Source organism: Nycticebus coucang, chromosome 2 (assembly GCF_027406575.1).
Source record: "Nycticebus coucang isolate mNycCou1 chromosome 2, mNycCou1.pri, whole genome shotgun sequence".
NCBI lineage: Eukaryota > Metazoa > Chordata > Mammalia > Primates > Lorisidae > Nycticebus > Nycticebus coucang.
This window is the reverse complement of record NC_069781.1, coordinates 170,379,036-170,396,624: the sequence shown is the minus strand read 5'-3', so window position 1 is coordinate 170,396,624 and position 17,589 is coordinate 170,379,036. Positions and strand designations below refer to the sequence as shown.

The 17,589-nt window shown below is 43.3% G+C and overlaps 1 protein-coding gene across 1 annotated transcript in view; it reads right to left on the bottom strand.

Annotated features, from left to right (window-relative positions):
- The window catches only part of PKD1L3 (polycystin 1 like 3, transient receptor potential channel interacting), a 66,766-nt gene that overhangs the window by 42,754 nt on the left and 6,423 nt on the right, over positions 1–17,589 (bottom strand). Inside the window, 7 exon segments of the mRNA XM_053554190.1 lie at positions 3,802–4,033; positions 4,369–4,497; positions 5,102–5,228; positions 5,332–5,459; positions 7,729–7,905; positions 10,634–10,765; positions 14,029–14,277. Of these exon segments, the coding sequence (XP_053410165.1) occupies positions 3,802–4,033; positions 4,369–4,497; positions 5,102–5,228; positions 5,332–5,459; positions 7,729–7,905; positions 10,634–10,765; positions 14,029–14,277 (1,174 nt within the window).

Below are 17,589 nucleotides of genomic sequence, written 5' to 3'. Positions count from 1 at the left end.
AAAATGATCCGTGATACATCATGGGTTACTCCTTTTTCCAGTAAAGGATCATACTCTTTTTTTTTTTTTTTTTGTAGAGACAGAGTCTCACTTTATGGCCCTCAGTAGAGTGCCATGGCCTCACACAGCTCACAGCAACCTCCAACTCCTGGGCTTAAGCGATTCTCTTGCCTCAGCCTCCCAAGTAGCTGGGACTACAGGCACCCGCCATAACGCCCGGCTATTTTTTGGTTGCAGTTCAGCCGGGGCGGGCTTGAACCTGCCACCCTCAGTATATGGGGCCAGCGCCTTACCAACTGAGCCACAGGCGCCACCAGGATCATACTCTTGATAAATGAAAATGTAGGTCTAAGGAATTAGAATTATTATGAGATTTAGGAAAATGAAATAATCATACATCTAAATTAAAAGAAAACTGAGATAACAAAAGAAACCCAACGGTAGGAACGGCATGGTTCCAGGAACAGAGTCTGGGGCTGCACGCCAGGGGTCCAAGGTGAGGCCCAGCTCTGTCACCAGGCGTTGGTTAAGGGACAAGGCAAGTCACCCAACCTCTCTGGGCCCCAGTTTTCTCTTCTTTCAAACAAGGAGCCTTGTCTTTCAAACAAAGAATCTCTAAGGTCCCTTTCAGCTCTAAATGACATATCACTGCCAAGATTAGCATGAAAAACTCAGACCACCTTCTGAATCAGAAAAAAAGCCCATTGCTAATTCACGATTTTGATCAAGCACGTCTAGGCACTGTTTATAAATCTCAGAATTTTTAACTGTTAATGTCTCAGAAATATTTAGCTTTTCTAAACTACAAGGTAGCCATTCTGGTCTTAAACCAAGACTTACTGAGATAGTCTTACCCAAATCTAAGACTAGAAAGATAGGTGAAACATATGAGGTCTGACAATTACAGACCTGTGGACTCATACCAGAAAAAGTGCTACATACCTCACTGCTGAATATCACTACGGTCACCTTCCAAGTACTCCCCTTGGGAAGCTATGTACCAATGCCAATACCTAGTCCACTCTTCAAAGCAATGTTGGAACTCTTTTTCTGGAATGGCTATCAGAGCTGTCATTATATTACCCTGATGTCCTGAATGTCATCAAAATGTCTTCCTTTCAGTATTTCCTTTGTCTTTGGTTAAAGAAAATAGTCCTTGGGGGCCAGATCAGTTAAGTAGGGACTGGTTCCAATAGAATTTGTTTACTGGCTAAAAACTCCGTTAGACGTGCTGTGTAAACTGGTGCATGGTCATGGTGTAAAAGCCCATTTTTGCATAAACCCTTCTCATTGCAAGATTTTTTTTTTTTTTTTTTTTTTTGAGACAGAGTCTCATTCTGTCACCCTCGGTAGAGTACTGTGGCGTCACAGCTCACAGCAACCTCCAACTCTTGGGTTTAAGCGATTCTCTTGCCTCAGCCTCCCGAGTAGCTGGGACTACAGGTGCCCACCACAATGCCTGGCTATTTCTTGTTGCAGTTGCCTCTGCTGTTTATAGCTGGCTGGCAAGGGGTTCGAACCTGCCACCCTCGGTATATGGGGCTGGCGCCCTACCCACTGAGCAACAGGCACCGCCCCATTGCCAAGATTTTCAATTAAGATTTTCCTGTTTCTCTATGTTTACTTCATTTGCTGTGCTTCTCAAAGTCAGCTGATGATTTTTTGGTATAATTCAACACAGTTTTGTAATGTTTTGGTAGTTCTGCTCATTACTGGCAACTCTGACCTCTCATCAGTGACACCTTTTTTCCTTTCAGAAAGATGTTTAATCAATCCACTTGTACCCAAGCTTGCCAAGTTTAACAACAAATTTAACGTTTGTTTGTTGCTCCAATTCAAGCCCTGACATCCTTGCAACACACAAATGCATACAAAAACACTCAACAATAATGAACACCACTCAGCATGTTGACACAAACACAGCTGTGGGACATTGATGTACCAAGGTTACAAAACCATACCAAGCTGCTTATACAGTGCTGCCGACGTAAGTGCAGTTTCAAGTTCACCAACTGTCAGACTTCATACGACATATTCCAAATATATTCATCTACAATATATAAAATTTGAAGTATATACGATCCACAGTGCTGAACTTTACTTCTGCTGTAGGTCTCAACATTTAATTATAAAAATTTAGGCTGGCGTCTAAGTGTGGTGGCTCATGCTTACTATCCTAGTGCTCTGGGAGGATGAGGCAGTTGGATCACTTGAGCTCAGAAGTTTGAGACCATACTGAGCAAGAGGCTAGTTTTTCTATATTTTCTGGACTAAATATAGAGAAACTAGCCAGGCTTTGTGGCAAGTGCCTATAGTCCCAACCACTCAGGAGGCTGAGACAAGAGAATCACTTGAGCCCAAGAGTTTGAGGTTGCTGTGAGCTGTGATGCCAAGGCACTCTACTGAGGGTGACAAGGTGAGACTCTGTCTCAAAAAAAAAAAAAAAAAAATGTGTGCTGGGCAAGGTGGCTTACACCTGTAATCCTAGCACTCTGGGAGGCTGAGGTGGGTGGATTGCATGAGCTCAGGAGTTCAAGACCAGTCTGAGCAAGATAGAGACTCTGTCTCTACCAAAATAGAAAAAATAGCCAGGCATTGTCGTGGGTGCCTACAGTTCCAGCTAATCAGGAGGATGAGGCAGGAAGATCGCTTGAACCCAGGAGTTTGAGGTTGCTGTGAGCTATGATGACACCACGACATTCTAGCCCAGTGGACAGAGTAAGAAACTTTCTCAAAAAAAAAAAAAAAAAAAAAAAAAAAAAAAAAAAAAACATTGAGAGAAGTTTTACAGTGAACACCCATACAACCACTAACTAGGTTCTACAACTAACATTTTACTAAATGTGCTTTCTCACAAGAATATCCTTTCCTCCATCCCGGAATCCATTTTGGTTTTTGTTTTTTAGAGACAGGGTCTCACTCAGCCTGGAGTACAGTGGCACAGTCATAGGTCACTGCAGTCTCAAATTGATATGCTCTGAAGCTATCCTTTCACTTTTGCCATCTGAGTAGAAAGGACTATAGGTGTGTTCCACCATGCCTGGCTTTTTTTTTTTTCAATTTTTTTTTTTTGTAGAGATGGGGTCTTTCTATATTGCCTAAGGTGGTCTTGAACTTCTGGTCTCAAGTGATTCTCCTGCTTTGGCCTCCCAGAGTGCTGGAATTAGAAGCTTGAGCCACTGTGCCCAGCCCCCACCTTTTAAAAAAGTGTATTTTAGGGTGGCGCCTGTGGCTCAATGGGTAGAGTGCTGGCCCCATATACCGAGCGTGATGGGTTCAAACCCGGCCCCAGCCAAACTGCAACAAAAAATAGCCTGGTGTTGTAGCTGGGACTACAGGCGCCTGCCACTCGTGAGACTGAGGCAAGAGAATCGCCTAAGCTCAGGAGTTGGAGGTTGCTGTGAGCTGTGTGAGGCCACGGCACTCTACTGAGGGCGATGAAGTGAGACTCTGTCTCTACAAAAACAACAACAACAACAACAAAACATATAAAAGTGTATTTTATGGTAACATATGCCTACATATGGTAAAAATTACACAGAAGTAAAGACAGACACAGGGAAATGAGTGTTTACAAACCTGGTGAAATGTGAATAAAGTCAATGCATTATATCACTGTCATTTCCTGGTTGTGATATTGCACTTTAATTATGCAAAATGTTACCATTAGGGGAAACTAGATTAAAGGTATATGAGTGGTTTTATTTCTTATAATTGCATGTGAATCTATAGGTTATCTCAAAATAAAAAGGAAAGAAATGCATTTCAAGGTAAGTTCTCAACATCTGTTTGGGGTTTTACCTTTCTGCCACACCTGATCCTTGGGAAGGGTGATGTTCAGATGAAAGTGAGTGTGGTTAGGCTGATACTGGAACCCCAGATAGAGTGTCATTACAAGGGGACTTTCAGGCTCTATGCTCACGATCAGGGATTTCTCCGAAGAGGTGATGTTCACCATGACTGTGAAATGGTCGGCGCTCAGGTTGAAGCTGTTGGGATGAGTTTCCATGCTACTATTTCTCCAGAGGATGATCTAGAATAATAGATGATCACCTTCAAGGTTAAGACAGTCCATCCATTAATGTCTTTCAATCTCCTTTATACTAATAAGGTAGTGAAATTTTCTAGTCTTCCTCTTTGAATATCTGTAGCTAACTTACTCCCAGGGGTGAAGGGACCTAAAACACCTTTTTCTAAGGGTAAGGACTCTCTTTGTAAAAGTTCCCAAGGAAAGATGTTCAGAACAAAACAAAGGTGCTGCCAATCAATCCAAAAATGATTTCCCTTAAGTCGCTGCATCCTCCATCCTTTTCTCCAGAATATCCTAAGCACTTGCATATAATTTATTCCCTAAGAACCAACTCCTACCTCAATATCTTCCATTAAATCACGGACTTGTAGCAATTTACGATTAGAGCTTAGTAACACGCTTCCAATGCTCCCCAAAATGTTTCCATCACCAAAATCCTTGAAGGGATTTAAAGCTAGTCCTGTAACCTAGAAACAAAGTCCAGTTTAATCAAGTGCTGAAATATTTATAAGTCACCCTGATAGGTTGAAGATATCAGATATCGTGCTGGGATTTTGTCCCCCTACTGATATCTCTAACGAAGTAAGGTTTCACATTGTAACATCTATGAGAATCAAAGATGAATCATACTTGGGACCCTCAGAATTATTTTTTTACATCTTTATACCTGGAAGATACTATTTTATTAGGGAATAAACATTCTGTCCCTCAGGATAAGGTAGTAATGCTATTCGTGTTGTCAAGTAATTGATGAAAGAAATACAATGTATTGACATGACTAAGTTGGTCCAGCAAGTCAGTAATTAATCAGATAATTATCTCAGCTTTCGTGTGAACAGTGAAAAGCTGAGACCATTTCAGTTCACAAAACAGAAGCTTGGTCAAATCCAGAAATCTGTTTACTGCTCTCTGTTTCTCTCCCTGCCAGTGTCAAGTGAAAGGTGATACCCCCAAACCTCTCCAGCTGGGTCTGGCCGGCTTATATTTCACGATATATTCCTTCCCCCACCAAATGCCTGCGTGGCCATCCAACCCCTTTTTCACTCTGATTGGAATCAATTTCACACTCACTTGGACATTAACCGCTGGGTGTTTATTCAGGAGCTCCTCCAAAGCTGAAGCTGACGGAAAGCACAACCTCACAGGCGCTGGGTGACCCAGGGTGTAAGAGCTCAGAGGCAGAGTGGATATGTTTTGGCTAATGAAAAAAGTTAAAATGGAAATCAATTTTTGTACATTTTGTACTCTAAATATCAAAAACTTAAAATGAAACTCTTCCCCTCCTTTCCTCCTTTGTCGACCTGCTCAGCATCAGAGTGGCAGCGGAAGAGGTCAAGGTCACTGCAGACGCAGGAGACTGGTTCTGCTGCAGAAACGCTTCCTGGATATTCCCAAGCGCCACCAAGGACATTTCTAGCATGTCGTCGACCTGAATTGAGGGAAACACTTTGTGACTTATTCAACCTCCACGTATTGTGTTAGTGAAATAATGGTTTTAGAGGTTGGGAGGGGAATGTTGATAGTGATGTGACAATAGATGACATTCAATGGAGAAGACCCTGGAATTCCATGGAAAGTCCTTGTAATGTGGCTAAAGACTACCATCCTCTGTATCAACTAAGAGCCAGCCCAAAGAAGCATTCCTTTGCCCATTACAGTTGCCCTAGACCTGCTCATGATAGGGGTTTTTCTTTTTAAAATATAGCTTTAAGATAAAGCTCACATAAACAACTCGCACACTTAAAGAATATATAATCCAATACTTTTTAGTATATCCGCAGGGTTGTGCAACCATTACCATGACCTAATTTTAGGATTCATCTTCCCTAAAATAAACCTGATATCCTTTATCAGTCACTCTCCGTTTCCACCCCGCTCCCACACCTCCACCATTCCTAGATGACCACAGATCTATATTGTGTTATCTATAAATTTCCTCTTCCGGAGATTTCATATAAACGGATCATGACATATGGTCTTTGGGCTTCTTTTGCTTGGCAGAATGTTTTCAAGGTTCACTCATGTTGAAGGTTTCTGTACGTCCTTTCTTTCCAGATAATATTCCCTCGTACGGGTACATTTATCCATTTATCCATGGACCACATCAAAGACATTTGGGTTGTTCTCACTTTTTGTCTATTTAGCTATTAGGACAATGCTGCCATGTACCTTACTGTACAAGTTTTAAAACAGATATATGTTTTTGTTTGTTTTTGCAGTTTTTGGCCAGGGCTGGGTTTGAACCCGCCACCTCTGGCATATGGGGCCAGCACCCTACTCCTTGAGCCACAGGTGCTGCCCAGACATATGTTTTTGATTCTCTTGTGTGTATTTGTGTGTGGAAATGCTGGGTTACATGGCATTTCTATGTTTTACATTTTGAAGAACTGCTCAACTGTTTTCCAAAGCGGCTGCTTGGTTTTCAATCCCCAAATGTGTAAGGATTGCAAATTTCTCTGTGACCTTGTCAGGACTTATCACGGTCTGTCTTTTTGGTGTAGAGTGGTACCCCATTTGGGTTTTGATTTACACTTCCCTAATGGTTAAGGATGTTGACCATCTTTGCATGTGACTAGCAAACATGACCTGCCATGTGTTTACCGCCTTGGCCAGGTTCTTTCCACTCAATGACAGCACACGGTACTCCGGGTTCCCAGGTGTGGTGTGGAGAGAGCTGCCAGAGAAGGCTTAGCACAGGCAGAGTGAGCTCCTCAGCAGTACAGTTCTAAAGGTCTAGGGCAGTGACTTTCAACCAGTGTGCCGCACACCGGGGTGCTGTGAGAGGATCTTAGGTATGCCAAGACAGTCTCACTCTGTCACCCTGGGTCACAGCTTTGGCGTCACAGCTCACAACAACCTCAAACTCTTGGGCTCAAGCAGTCCTCTTGCTTCAACTTCCAAAGTAGCTGGGACTACACACTCTCACCACAACACCTAACTATTTTTAGAGACTGGGGTCTTGTTTTTTGCTCAGGTTGGTCTGGAACTCCTGAGCTCAGGCAACAAGCCTGCCTCTGCCTCCCATAGTTCTGGGATTATAGGCATGAGCCCCGCACCCAGGCCCTCGATAATTTTTAAAGATCATTAATTAAATTACTTTTGAAAGAAGTTCAAAGCATAGTAAGTATATTCTTTATTTACTTTTTTTTTTTTTTTGTAGAGACAGAGTTTCACTTTATCGCCCTCGGTAGAGTGCTGTGGTGTCACACAGCTCACAGCAACCTCCAGTTCCTGGGTTAGGTGATTCTCTGTCCTCAGCCTCCTGAGTAGCTGGGACCACAGGCACCCGCTACAACGCCTGGCTATTTTTTTGTTGCAGTTCAGCTGGGGCTGGGTTTGAATGTGCCACCCTCAGTATATGGGGCCAGCGCCCTGCTCACTGAGCCACAGGCGTCGCCCTATTTACTCTTTCTTTCTTTTTTTTTTTTTTTGGCAGTTTCTGGCAGGGGCTGGGTTTGAACCCACCACCTCCAGCATATGGGGCCAACGCCCTATCCCTTTGAGCTACAGGCACCGCCCCTACTCTTTCTTTCTTTTTTTTTTAATCGACATAATTTAAATGTGTGTGGAAGTATAACTATAGGTTCAAGTGTACCATGAGATAAAAAAGGTTCAAAAACATGGGTCTAGGGAGAGGCTGGACCTTTCAAGATTCAAACGTCTCTAGCAGAGTTACCACTGTCAGGCGCTGTGCCTACCTGCTCCAAGTCCTGCCTGGAGTCCTCCCAACTTTCTTGACCAGCTGTCACTGCTTTGTCAGGGGAATGAGAGAGGCAGACATTCACAGGATTTCCAAAGCCCAGACTGCTACTGTTCTGAAATGGCATCTTCAGTAATTGCTCACTTAGATAAATTAGAGAATTGATGATGCTAACCTGGGAATATTAGAAAGCAAACACACATCTCTAGGCTGTTTGTGGTTGTTTTAAATTTATGTTCTTCTTATTAGCAGATCAATATTCTTTACATGTTTCCAATGCATGTTTATAAAAAGCAATATTACAATTTGGCAAGGAAAGAAAATACATTATCTCATATTACCTAGAGGGAAGGATTTTTAAATATCGAGTAGACAGACTGTCTTTTTATATCTGGTCTGTCTTGAATGCTTTATAAAATAGAGAAGAGAGAGAAATTCTAAATGGAACAGAAAACACCAGTTTATCCTTTATGTCGATTGTTCTAATGTAAAAAACCAAATAAGAAAGGTTAAGCAATGGGCTGGGCATAGTGGCTCATGCCAGGAATCCTAGCATTCTGGGAGGCTGAGGCAGATGGATGGATTGAGCTCACAAGTTCAAGACTGGCCTGAGCTAGAGCAAGACCCTGTCCCTACTAAAAGTGGGGAAAAAATGAGGCAAGAGGATCACCTGAGCCCAAGAATTGGAGGTTGCTGGGAGGTACGACACTATGGCACTCTACTCAGGGCGACAGCATGAGACTCTGTCTCAAAAGAAAGAAAAAGAAAAAAGAAAAATAGAGAAACTGAGGCAAGAGGATCCCTTGAGCCCAAGAGCTGGAGGTTGCCGTGAGCTATGATGCCAAGGCAGTCTACCCAGGCTACAGCTTGAGATTCTCTCAAAAAAAAAAGGGAAGGTTAAGCAAATTGACAAGTATTTATTGAATATTTACTATAGGTGCTACTGTTCTTGTTTTGACATTTTCAGTTACATTTGTTAAAAACTTTTGCAAAATAGGGGTGGCACCTGTGGCTCAAAGGAGTGGGGCACTGGCCCCATATGCCAGAGGTGGTGGGTTCAAACCCAGTCCTGGCCAAAACTGCAAAAAAAAAAAAAAAACTTTGGCAAAATTTAAGACATAGTAAACAAAGTTAAAATGAAGATGTGCAAGGGCAGCGCCTGTGGCTCAAAGGAGTAGGGCACTAGCCCCATATACCGGAGGTGGCGGGTTCAAACCTGGCCCTGGCCAAGAACTGCAAAAAACAAATAACAACAACAAAAAAAACTCCTCTTTTAGGAGTAGGGCACTGACCCCATATACTGGAGGTGGTGGGTTCAAACCCAGCTCTGGCCAAATACTGCAAAAAAAAAAAAAAAAAAAAAAGTAAAAACAGTGATTAAATCCAGAGAATGGGATTGGCAAGAAGGACAAAAGTAATGAAGCCTTAGATGTTTACTTTATATGTTTTTTTCTTTTTTTTAGAGACAGGCTTTCACTCTGTTGCCCAGGCTAGAGCACAGTGGCATGACCATAGCTCATTATAAGCTCACATTCATGGGGCTCGAGCAACCCTCCTACATCAGCTTCCCAAGTAGCTGGGACTACAGACATACTCTATAACACCCAGCAAATTTTTTTACTTTGAATATTGACAGGGTCTCACTCTTGCTCAGGCTGGTCTTGAACTCCTCACCTTAAGCGAGCCTCCTGCCTTGGTCTGTCAGAGTGTTAGGATTACAGGCGTAAACCACAGCTCCCAGCCCCTGTTCTGATTTTTTTTTTATTCTTCACTACTATACTATAGAGGATCCTGTTTTGATTTTTTAAATAAGCATGTATTACTTCTGTCATTAAAAAGTAAACCAAAACTGTTTACATTTGCATACTTACTATAAAATATTCAAAAATATAGAAAATACGTAAAGAAAATTAGAATTCCCATTAATCTCACCATCTGAATTTACTTATGCATAGGAAGTCTTTCTATCACAGGGAGGTGACATTGATAAATGTGGTGGCGACATCTGCAGATATCACATGAATGCTGATTTTTTTTTTTTTTTTTTGTAGAAACAGAGTCTCACTTTATGGCCCTCAATAGAGTGCCGTGGCCTCACACAGCTCACAGCAACCTCCAACTCCTGGGCTTAAGTGATTCTCTTGCCTCAGCCTCCCGAGTAGCTGGGACTACAGGCGCCCGCCACAACACCCGGCTACTTTTTGGTTGCAGTTTGGCCGGGGCTGGGTTTGAACCTGCCACCCTCGGTATATGGGGCCGGCACCCTACTCACTGAGCCACAGGCGCCGCCCTGAATGCTGATTTTTGATGCCTGTTTCAAAGCTGCCCTACTCCATGTATGGTAAGGAGTGGGTCTATTTTTGTCTCCCATTATTTCTTCTAACAAATGCATCTGAGAAACAGTGACCCCACAAAGGACCAAGTGAACATAACCACGGCACGTCCAAGGATGTCACTACGTATCAACTGATTCACAATCTTTAGATTTTTTTTTTTTTTTTTTGAGATAGAGTCTCACTTGGTCACCCTCGGTAGAATGCTGTGGTGTCTTAGCTCACAGCAACTTCAAACTCCTGGACTCCAGCAATCCTCTTGCCTCAGCCTCCCGAGTAGCTGGGGCTATAGGCACCTGCCACAAAGCCTGGCTAAAAGAGGAAAGCCTTTTGCTCAGGATGGTCTCTAACTCCTGAGCTCAAGTGATCCAACTGCCTCATCCTCCCAGAGTGTGAGGGTTACAGGTGTGAGCCACCACACCGGCCTATAATCTTTAGATTTAAAGATATAAATATACTTGCTACTTTGCAAATTCAATCTCTACAAAGTCCGCACAGGGCATGACGCCAGATTCTCTTCTGCGGGTTTTCACTTTCCCCTTTCTCCTGTCTTGGTCATCCTCCTCTTACCTCAGCTGGCTTCGAAAATCGCGTGGTAGAGGCTGTCAGTTTCTTGAGGAGCTCACAAGCTTCCTGTAGTGTGTTATTAGGTTGCAGACCATAAATCGCTCTGCTAACCTTCCCTGCTATTTCATCTATGACCTATCGGAAACAAAGAATTTTGCCAAAATTACTTAATTATCATGCTTTAGTAGTTTGAGACATTGCCTTAACTAGAGCTGATTTTTGGTAACATTAAGCCCTACAAACTGCAGGCTCTCCAACACAGTTACTTACAGAAACTTTTCTGCAAATTCTTCTCCTTCCACACAGCACAGAAAATTAATGTTATGATTAATCCAAGGGCAAATGAGTTAGGAAATAAGATTTATACAAGAAGTCTCAGAGCTATGATCAAAGGTGAAGGAAACCTGTAAATCTAAACAACAAAAAACAAACTTTTCTATTCAGAAGCATGTTCTCCCAGGGTGTTTGCTTCCCTGAGTTCAGGAAAGAACTACTTAAAATACCACACAGCAGGAGGTAGGAGGCGCAAAACCTCCCTGAAAAAACAAACCCAGCAAACTGGACCTGATCCCAACACTTAAGAGGCTATTGCTCTTTAGAACTGGCTGTCCGACCCCAAGGGCATCTCTTCCGGCATCCACCCCTTGATTCATTTCTACAGAACAGCCCACTTACAGGGTAATCCAATCAGGTATAGAAGAAACCTTTACTAAACATCTACTGTGCACAGGTAGGTGCTGTGTTCTACACAGGGGTTAGAGCCGTCACAGTCAGTCCAGATCCCTGCCTTGGGGTTTATTTTTATATTTATTTTTTTATTTACAGAGTCTCACTCTGTCACCCCTGGGTAGAGTGCTTTGGCATCCTAGCTCACTGCAAACTCCATCTCTTGGGCTCGAACAATTCTCTTGCCTCAGCTTCTTGAGCAGCTGGGACTACAGGTGCCCACCACCATGCACAGGGTCTTGCTCTTGCTCAGGCTGGTCTGGAACTCCTGAGCTCAAGCAATCCACCAGCCTCAGCCTAATCCCGAGTGCAAGGATCACAGGCATGAGCCACCTTGCCCAGCCATCCCTGGCCTTGGGAACCACACAGTCGGATAGGGTTATTTCTCACTCAGACGGTTTTAAGAGGCTGGGTAATTTGTAAAGTGATCTTAGAATTGAGGAGCACCCAATTTTAATTTTATACTTTGGGACTGAGGTGTGGTAATGAAGCAGGCAGGAAGACATGGGTAAGATGCACAGCTGCCACCCAAATACACATTTGCCAATAGAGGCCAGGTCATATTGATGCCTGTCAAATGCCTTATTTGACATTTCAGAACAGAACCCGGGCTGAGTCATGGAATATCCCGCCATTTATCTTGTCTTTTAAAAATATCTCCTATGAGCTTGGCACCCGTAGCTCAGTGAGTAGGGCACCAGCCACATACACTGAGGCTGGAGGGTTCAAGCCGGCCTGGGGCCTGCTAAACAACAACAATAGCTCAGTGTTAGGATGGGCACCTGTAGTCCCAGCTACTTGGGAGACTGAGGCAAGAGAATCGCTTAAGCCCAAGAGTTTGAAGTTGCTGTGAGCTGTGATGCCACAGCACTCTACCAAGGGTGTCATAGTGAGACTGTCTCAAAAAAAAAAAAAAAAAAAAAAAATCTCTTATAGCTCGGCGCCCATAGTTCAGTGGTTAGGGTGCCAGCCACATACACCAGGGCTGGTGGGTTTGAACACAGCCTGAACCTGCTAAAGAATGACAACAACAACAACAAAATAGCAGGGCATTGTGGCGGGCACTTGTAGTCCCAGCTACTTGGGAGACTGAGGCAAGCAAATCTCTTGAGCCCAAGAGTTTGAGCTTGCTGTGAGCTGTGACGCTACAGCACTCTACTGAAGGCAACGTATTAAGACTGTCTCAAAAAAAAACCTAAAAATAAAAATGTCTCTTAAAAAGTTACATAGTTGTCTCCAGATAAGTTTTACCCAGGCACCTGCAATGTTATCTTTTTTAAAAATCTAATTTGCCAACTGATCATTGTTGATATATAAAAATACAATTTAGCTTTAGTATACTGATCTGATACTCAAGCAACATTGCTAAATTCTCTTAATATTCCTAATAATTTTTCTAAATATTGTTTTGGATATTCTATACTTCAAATTTCTATTTAAGGAAAAAAATAACACTCTTTGTTTTAACTACTGTACGCCACCTTCCCCCGCCCCCAGTAGACTGCTGAGATCATAGCTACCATCTAGTTTCCATAACCATTGAAAACAGATTCAGAGTAAATAGGATTATGTTTCAGCCAGGGCGTATTAGATTGCATACAAACAGTGCTTCTGTTACTTAAAAAAAGAAAAAAGGAAAGGGGGAAGCAAGTCATTTTCTTTAGTCAACATTGTTAAAACGGCTTTGCCCTTTTTTGTGTTTGTGGGAGAAAGGAAACGAGCTGAAAGACAAGGTGGATGGTGAGTAGGCGTCGTGGTCTAGAAGGGTTTGCTGCTGCTGCTGACAGAGCCTGGCAGGGGAACACAGCTGCTTCCCTAGCTTAAGTGTTACACGTAACAGCATTAGAAAGTAAGTCGTTGGGGGCGGCGCCTGTGGCTCAGTCGGTAAGGCGCCGGCCCCATATACCGAGGGTGGCGGGTTCAAACCCGGCCCCGGCTGAACTGCAACCAAAAAATAGCCGGGCGTTGTGGCTGGCGCCTGTAGTCCCAGCTACTCGGGAGGCTGAGGCAAGAGAATCACTTAAGCCCAGGAGTTGGAGGTTGCTGTGAGCTGTGTGAGGCCACGGCACTCTACCCGAGGGCCATAAAGTGAGACTCTGTCTCTACAAAAAAAAAAAAAGAAAGTAAGTCGTTGGCTCGGCGGCTGTGACTCAAGCTGCTAAGGCGCCAGCCACATACACCTGAGCTGGCGGGTTTGAATCCAGCGCAGGCCCGCCAAACAACAATGACGGCTGCAACCAAAAAATAGCCGGGTGTTGTGGTGGGCGCTTGTGTTCCCAGCTACTTGGGAGGCGGAGGCAGGAGAATCTCTTGAGCCCAGGAGTTGGAGGTTGCTGTGAGCTGTGATGCTACAGCACTCTACCCAGGGCAACAGCTTGAGGCTCTGTCTCAAAAAAAAAAAAAAAAAAAAAAAGTAAGTCGTTAAGTACTGACATGGGCACAAACTCATTCCGGAATATTTTTACGGCCTTGTTTTAGTTTTGCTTTTCACTGGGCTGTATGCTGGCCTGTCAGGCATTCCGAGGTCCAGTTCTGCTAGGAGGCAAAAGTATAAGGCAGGCTCTTCTTATTACCATCATTTTTGAAACATCGCCATGACAGAAGTTACAAATAGATGTGCTTTTTCAGTGTCACAGGGCTACCCAGTGGCGCCTCCAATTTTCCATGTCTACCTGAATGGCTGCATTCTGAAAGGACGTTTGCAGATGCGCCGTGAAGACACCCTGATGTGAGTCCTCCTTTGGGCTTGAAGTTACTTCTGCCGGAGATTCTCCAGCGTGTGTGACAGCTGCAGGGCTGATGGGCTCTGTCTTCACAGGGAGAGGCTGGCGGGCAGGCACAGGTGCAACCGGTATGACCCGTGGTGTGACTGTCGGTTGTACTGAAGGGAATGGGTGGATGGGATGACACAGTGTCTCCAACTAACAGATAAAGATAAGTAAAGGAAAACGTTGAACGTGACTTTTACCAAATAAGGAATAATTAAGGCAGTAATTCCCAAATTGCTCTGAAACATCCATGTCCTGTGAGATATTAATAGGCATTTCTGTCAAAAGAGCCAGTGCTCAAACAACTTTGAAAAAGCTGTACGCGTGCTGTAATATCTCTTTTAGATTCACAATTGACATTAGTGTATTTATTGTCAATCATTCAATAAATTATTAAATATCTGTAAGGTGCTTCTTGCTAGACTTGGGAAGTTAGAAAACAACAACCTCCCCACCACCATCACCACCAAACAAAACCCAAAACATTTATAAGGTGCTGAGCAATAGTCTGGAGAACCTGGAATACAGTGTAAAAGAAAATAAAAATTTCAGGATAACCCTGATCCCCAACTTCTCATGTAAAAGGGAAGGTAGAGGCCTTAGGCATCTGGGAATAATTGGCCCCATGGATCATTCATCAAGGAAGTTCCTTGCTGGTGTCCTATGTGACAGGACATGAAAATGATAATTTTAGGTCTGCAGGCTACATCTAGCTCCTAAAGTTAAAGTCCATTCGATTCCACCCTAATAATGAATTGCAAGTTTGTCTTCACAGGTGCAGAACAGATACAAGGCAGGATCACACCTTCTTCCACCCACCCAGGGTGTCTACATAAGTGATGCTTCCTTCATGCCCCCCTGCTTTTTTTCTTCTAACATTCACTTTATCTTATATAAAATGGATATTTTTTTAGGTCTCACAAAAATGTAACCATCTTATCCTATGATCCCCAAGCCCCCACTTTTTTCTTTTCCTTTCTGTATGCCCTACTCCTCCTTAAATACTGAAAACTCCACATTCCCTTTTGGAGAAACAGCCACAGATTTGTCTGTGATTTGTATTTTTCCCAGGTGCATCCTCAGTTTTGGCTTACTAAATCTCCACTGATGGAGATCTTTGCCTTAGTCACTTATTTTGGGTTGACTATAGCAATGAACAAGATGAGCCACGTTCCTCCCCTCGTGAGGCTTCCATGGTAATGGTGGAGGCAGACAGATTCTATCACGTACTGAATAAGTGTGATGAAAAAAATAAGGGTAAGCAGATGGAGAGAAAGGGTTTGTTACAGATACCTTTTCTCTTTACTCAAAGGTCAGGAGACATTTTTGTGCAGAGAGCTGAATAAAGGGAGATAAAGAACTCTGAGAAAAGCATCTGAGGCGTGCAAAGGCCCTGGGGTCACAGCCTGCTGGGTTTGTTTGAGAAAGACCAAGGAGGCTAGATGAGCAAAGGTAATGAGAAGGGGACAGAAAAGAACCTGGGGTTGGAGGAGGGTCACATGTCAGACAATTGAAGAGAGTAAAGATTTTACTTTGAACAAGATGGGAAGATCCTGGGGGCCTTGCCAAGCAGTGGCATGAACTTTCTCCTGTGTTAAAGCATCACTGCGTCTTAAAGGCTCACCCATTCTGTTTTGAGGACAGAAAGGAGGCAAGAGAAGAACACTAGAGATGAGCAGATGGTGGTTTGGACTGGGATCTGACAGTGGTGACAACACTGAGGAGGAGTTGGTTAGACTTAGGACATATGAAAGGCTCTGAGAAGTCCTATAGTCAAAAATCTTTGTTTTTCCCCTTCTGGTACCATTTTATAGAAAACAAAATGGTCCATCTGCTTGGGGTACTGGCTGGGCCTGAGAATTAAATGGACAGAACACAGGTAAACAGGAGAAAAAGTATATAAGTTTATTGAATATAGGTTTTATGTGGCATGAAAGCCCTCATAGGGAAATGAGAACCCCCCCCAAAAAGCAGTTGGAGTCAGTAACTCATACACTGAATTAGACAAAGAATAGTAAAGTTGTGAAAAAGCAAATTATATAAGGAGGCTTAAAAAACTAATTTAACAAGACAGAATTGGGTCTGACTCCTCTTCCATGAGGATACTGATGGTTGCATATTTCACACAAGAATTTTATATCTTGCATTTCAAAAACACTACAAAAGTCAGAGTGATCTTTTTGCACCTATGTTTTTCAAATGTCTTTAACTTAAATATGCAAGAGTGGTATTTTTAACTCTTTCAACTTCAAGGGTTATTGGTAGTTATTCTGCAGAACAAAGCTTGGAGAATACTGATTTGAGGGATTTTTACTTCATTCTGTTCTCTAGTATACTGCTAGAAACACTATTTTTACAGCTAATATTGAGTCAAATAAATATAAACCTATTATTGGGCATCCACTAAAGGGTTTCTACGTAGGAAACAAGGGCAGGGTGACTGAAAATTTCTTGAAGATGAAATTTTATAGATATGCAGACAGCTTCTGCCTTTTCTGGGGGTTGGGGGGAGACAGAGCCTCAAGCTATCGCCCTCGGTAGAGTGCCGGGGCATCACAGCTCATAGCAACCTCCAACTCCTGGGCTCAAGTGATTCTCCTGCCTCAGCCTCCCGAGTAGCTGGGAACACAGGTGCCCGCCACAACGCCCGGCTATTTTTTGGTTGCAGCTGTCATTGTTTTTTGGCGGGCCCCGGCTGGATTCGAACCCGCCAGCTCAGGTGTATGTGGCTGGCACCTTAGCCGCTTGAGCCACAGGAGCCGAGTCAGCTTCTGCCTTTATTTTCCTTTCTTTCTGATTTCTTTTTTTTTTTTTTTTGTGGTTTTTGGCTGGGGCTGGGTTTGAACCCGCCACCTCCGGCATATGGGACCGGCGCCCTACTCCTTGAGCCACAGGCGCCGCCCTCTTTCTGATTTCTTTCCTTTCTTCTTTTAGCTTTTAAATTTTATTGCCTTGCCTATAGCTAAGATGTCATGAGTCCTTTTTGAAATGAATCAGGGAACAAACCAACAAATAAATGATAATTATATCAAGATGAAACTCAAGGACTTAAAAGTTTTCTTTATTAAAGCACCCATGAAGTCCAATTCTTTCCTGTACTTAAGTATTTTCCTTATTAGGAAACTATGTCCAGAACTCTCCATGAGACAAAGTAGATTTTGGCAGGAACTAGCAGCTGTGACAAAGAGATTAATATTCCAACCTGTGTAATGGGAGGGCAAGTGAATACTTACAGGTCTATCAAGAGCAGGTTGGCGTCTTATGGTTGAAAGAGGAACGACTCCTATGGAAAAAAGAAAACAGATTAAGGGTGGCGCCTGTGGCTCAGTCAGTAAGGCGCCGTCCCATATACCGAGGGTGGCGGGTTCAAACCCGGCCCCGGCTGAACTGCAACCAAAAAATAGCTGGGCGTTGTGGCGGGCGTCTGTAGTCCCAGCTACTCAGGAAGCTGAGGCAAGAGAATCG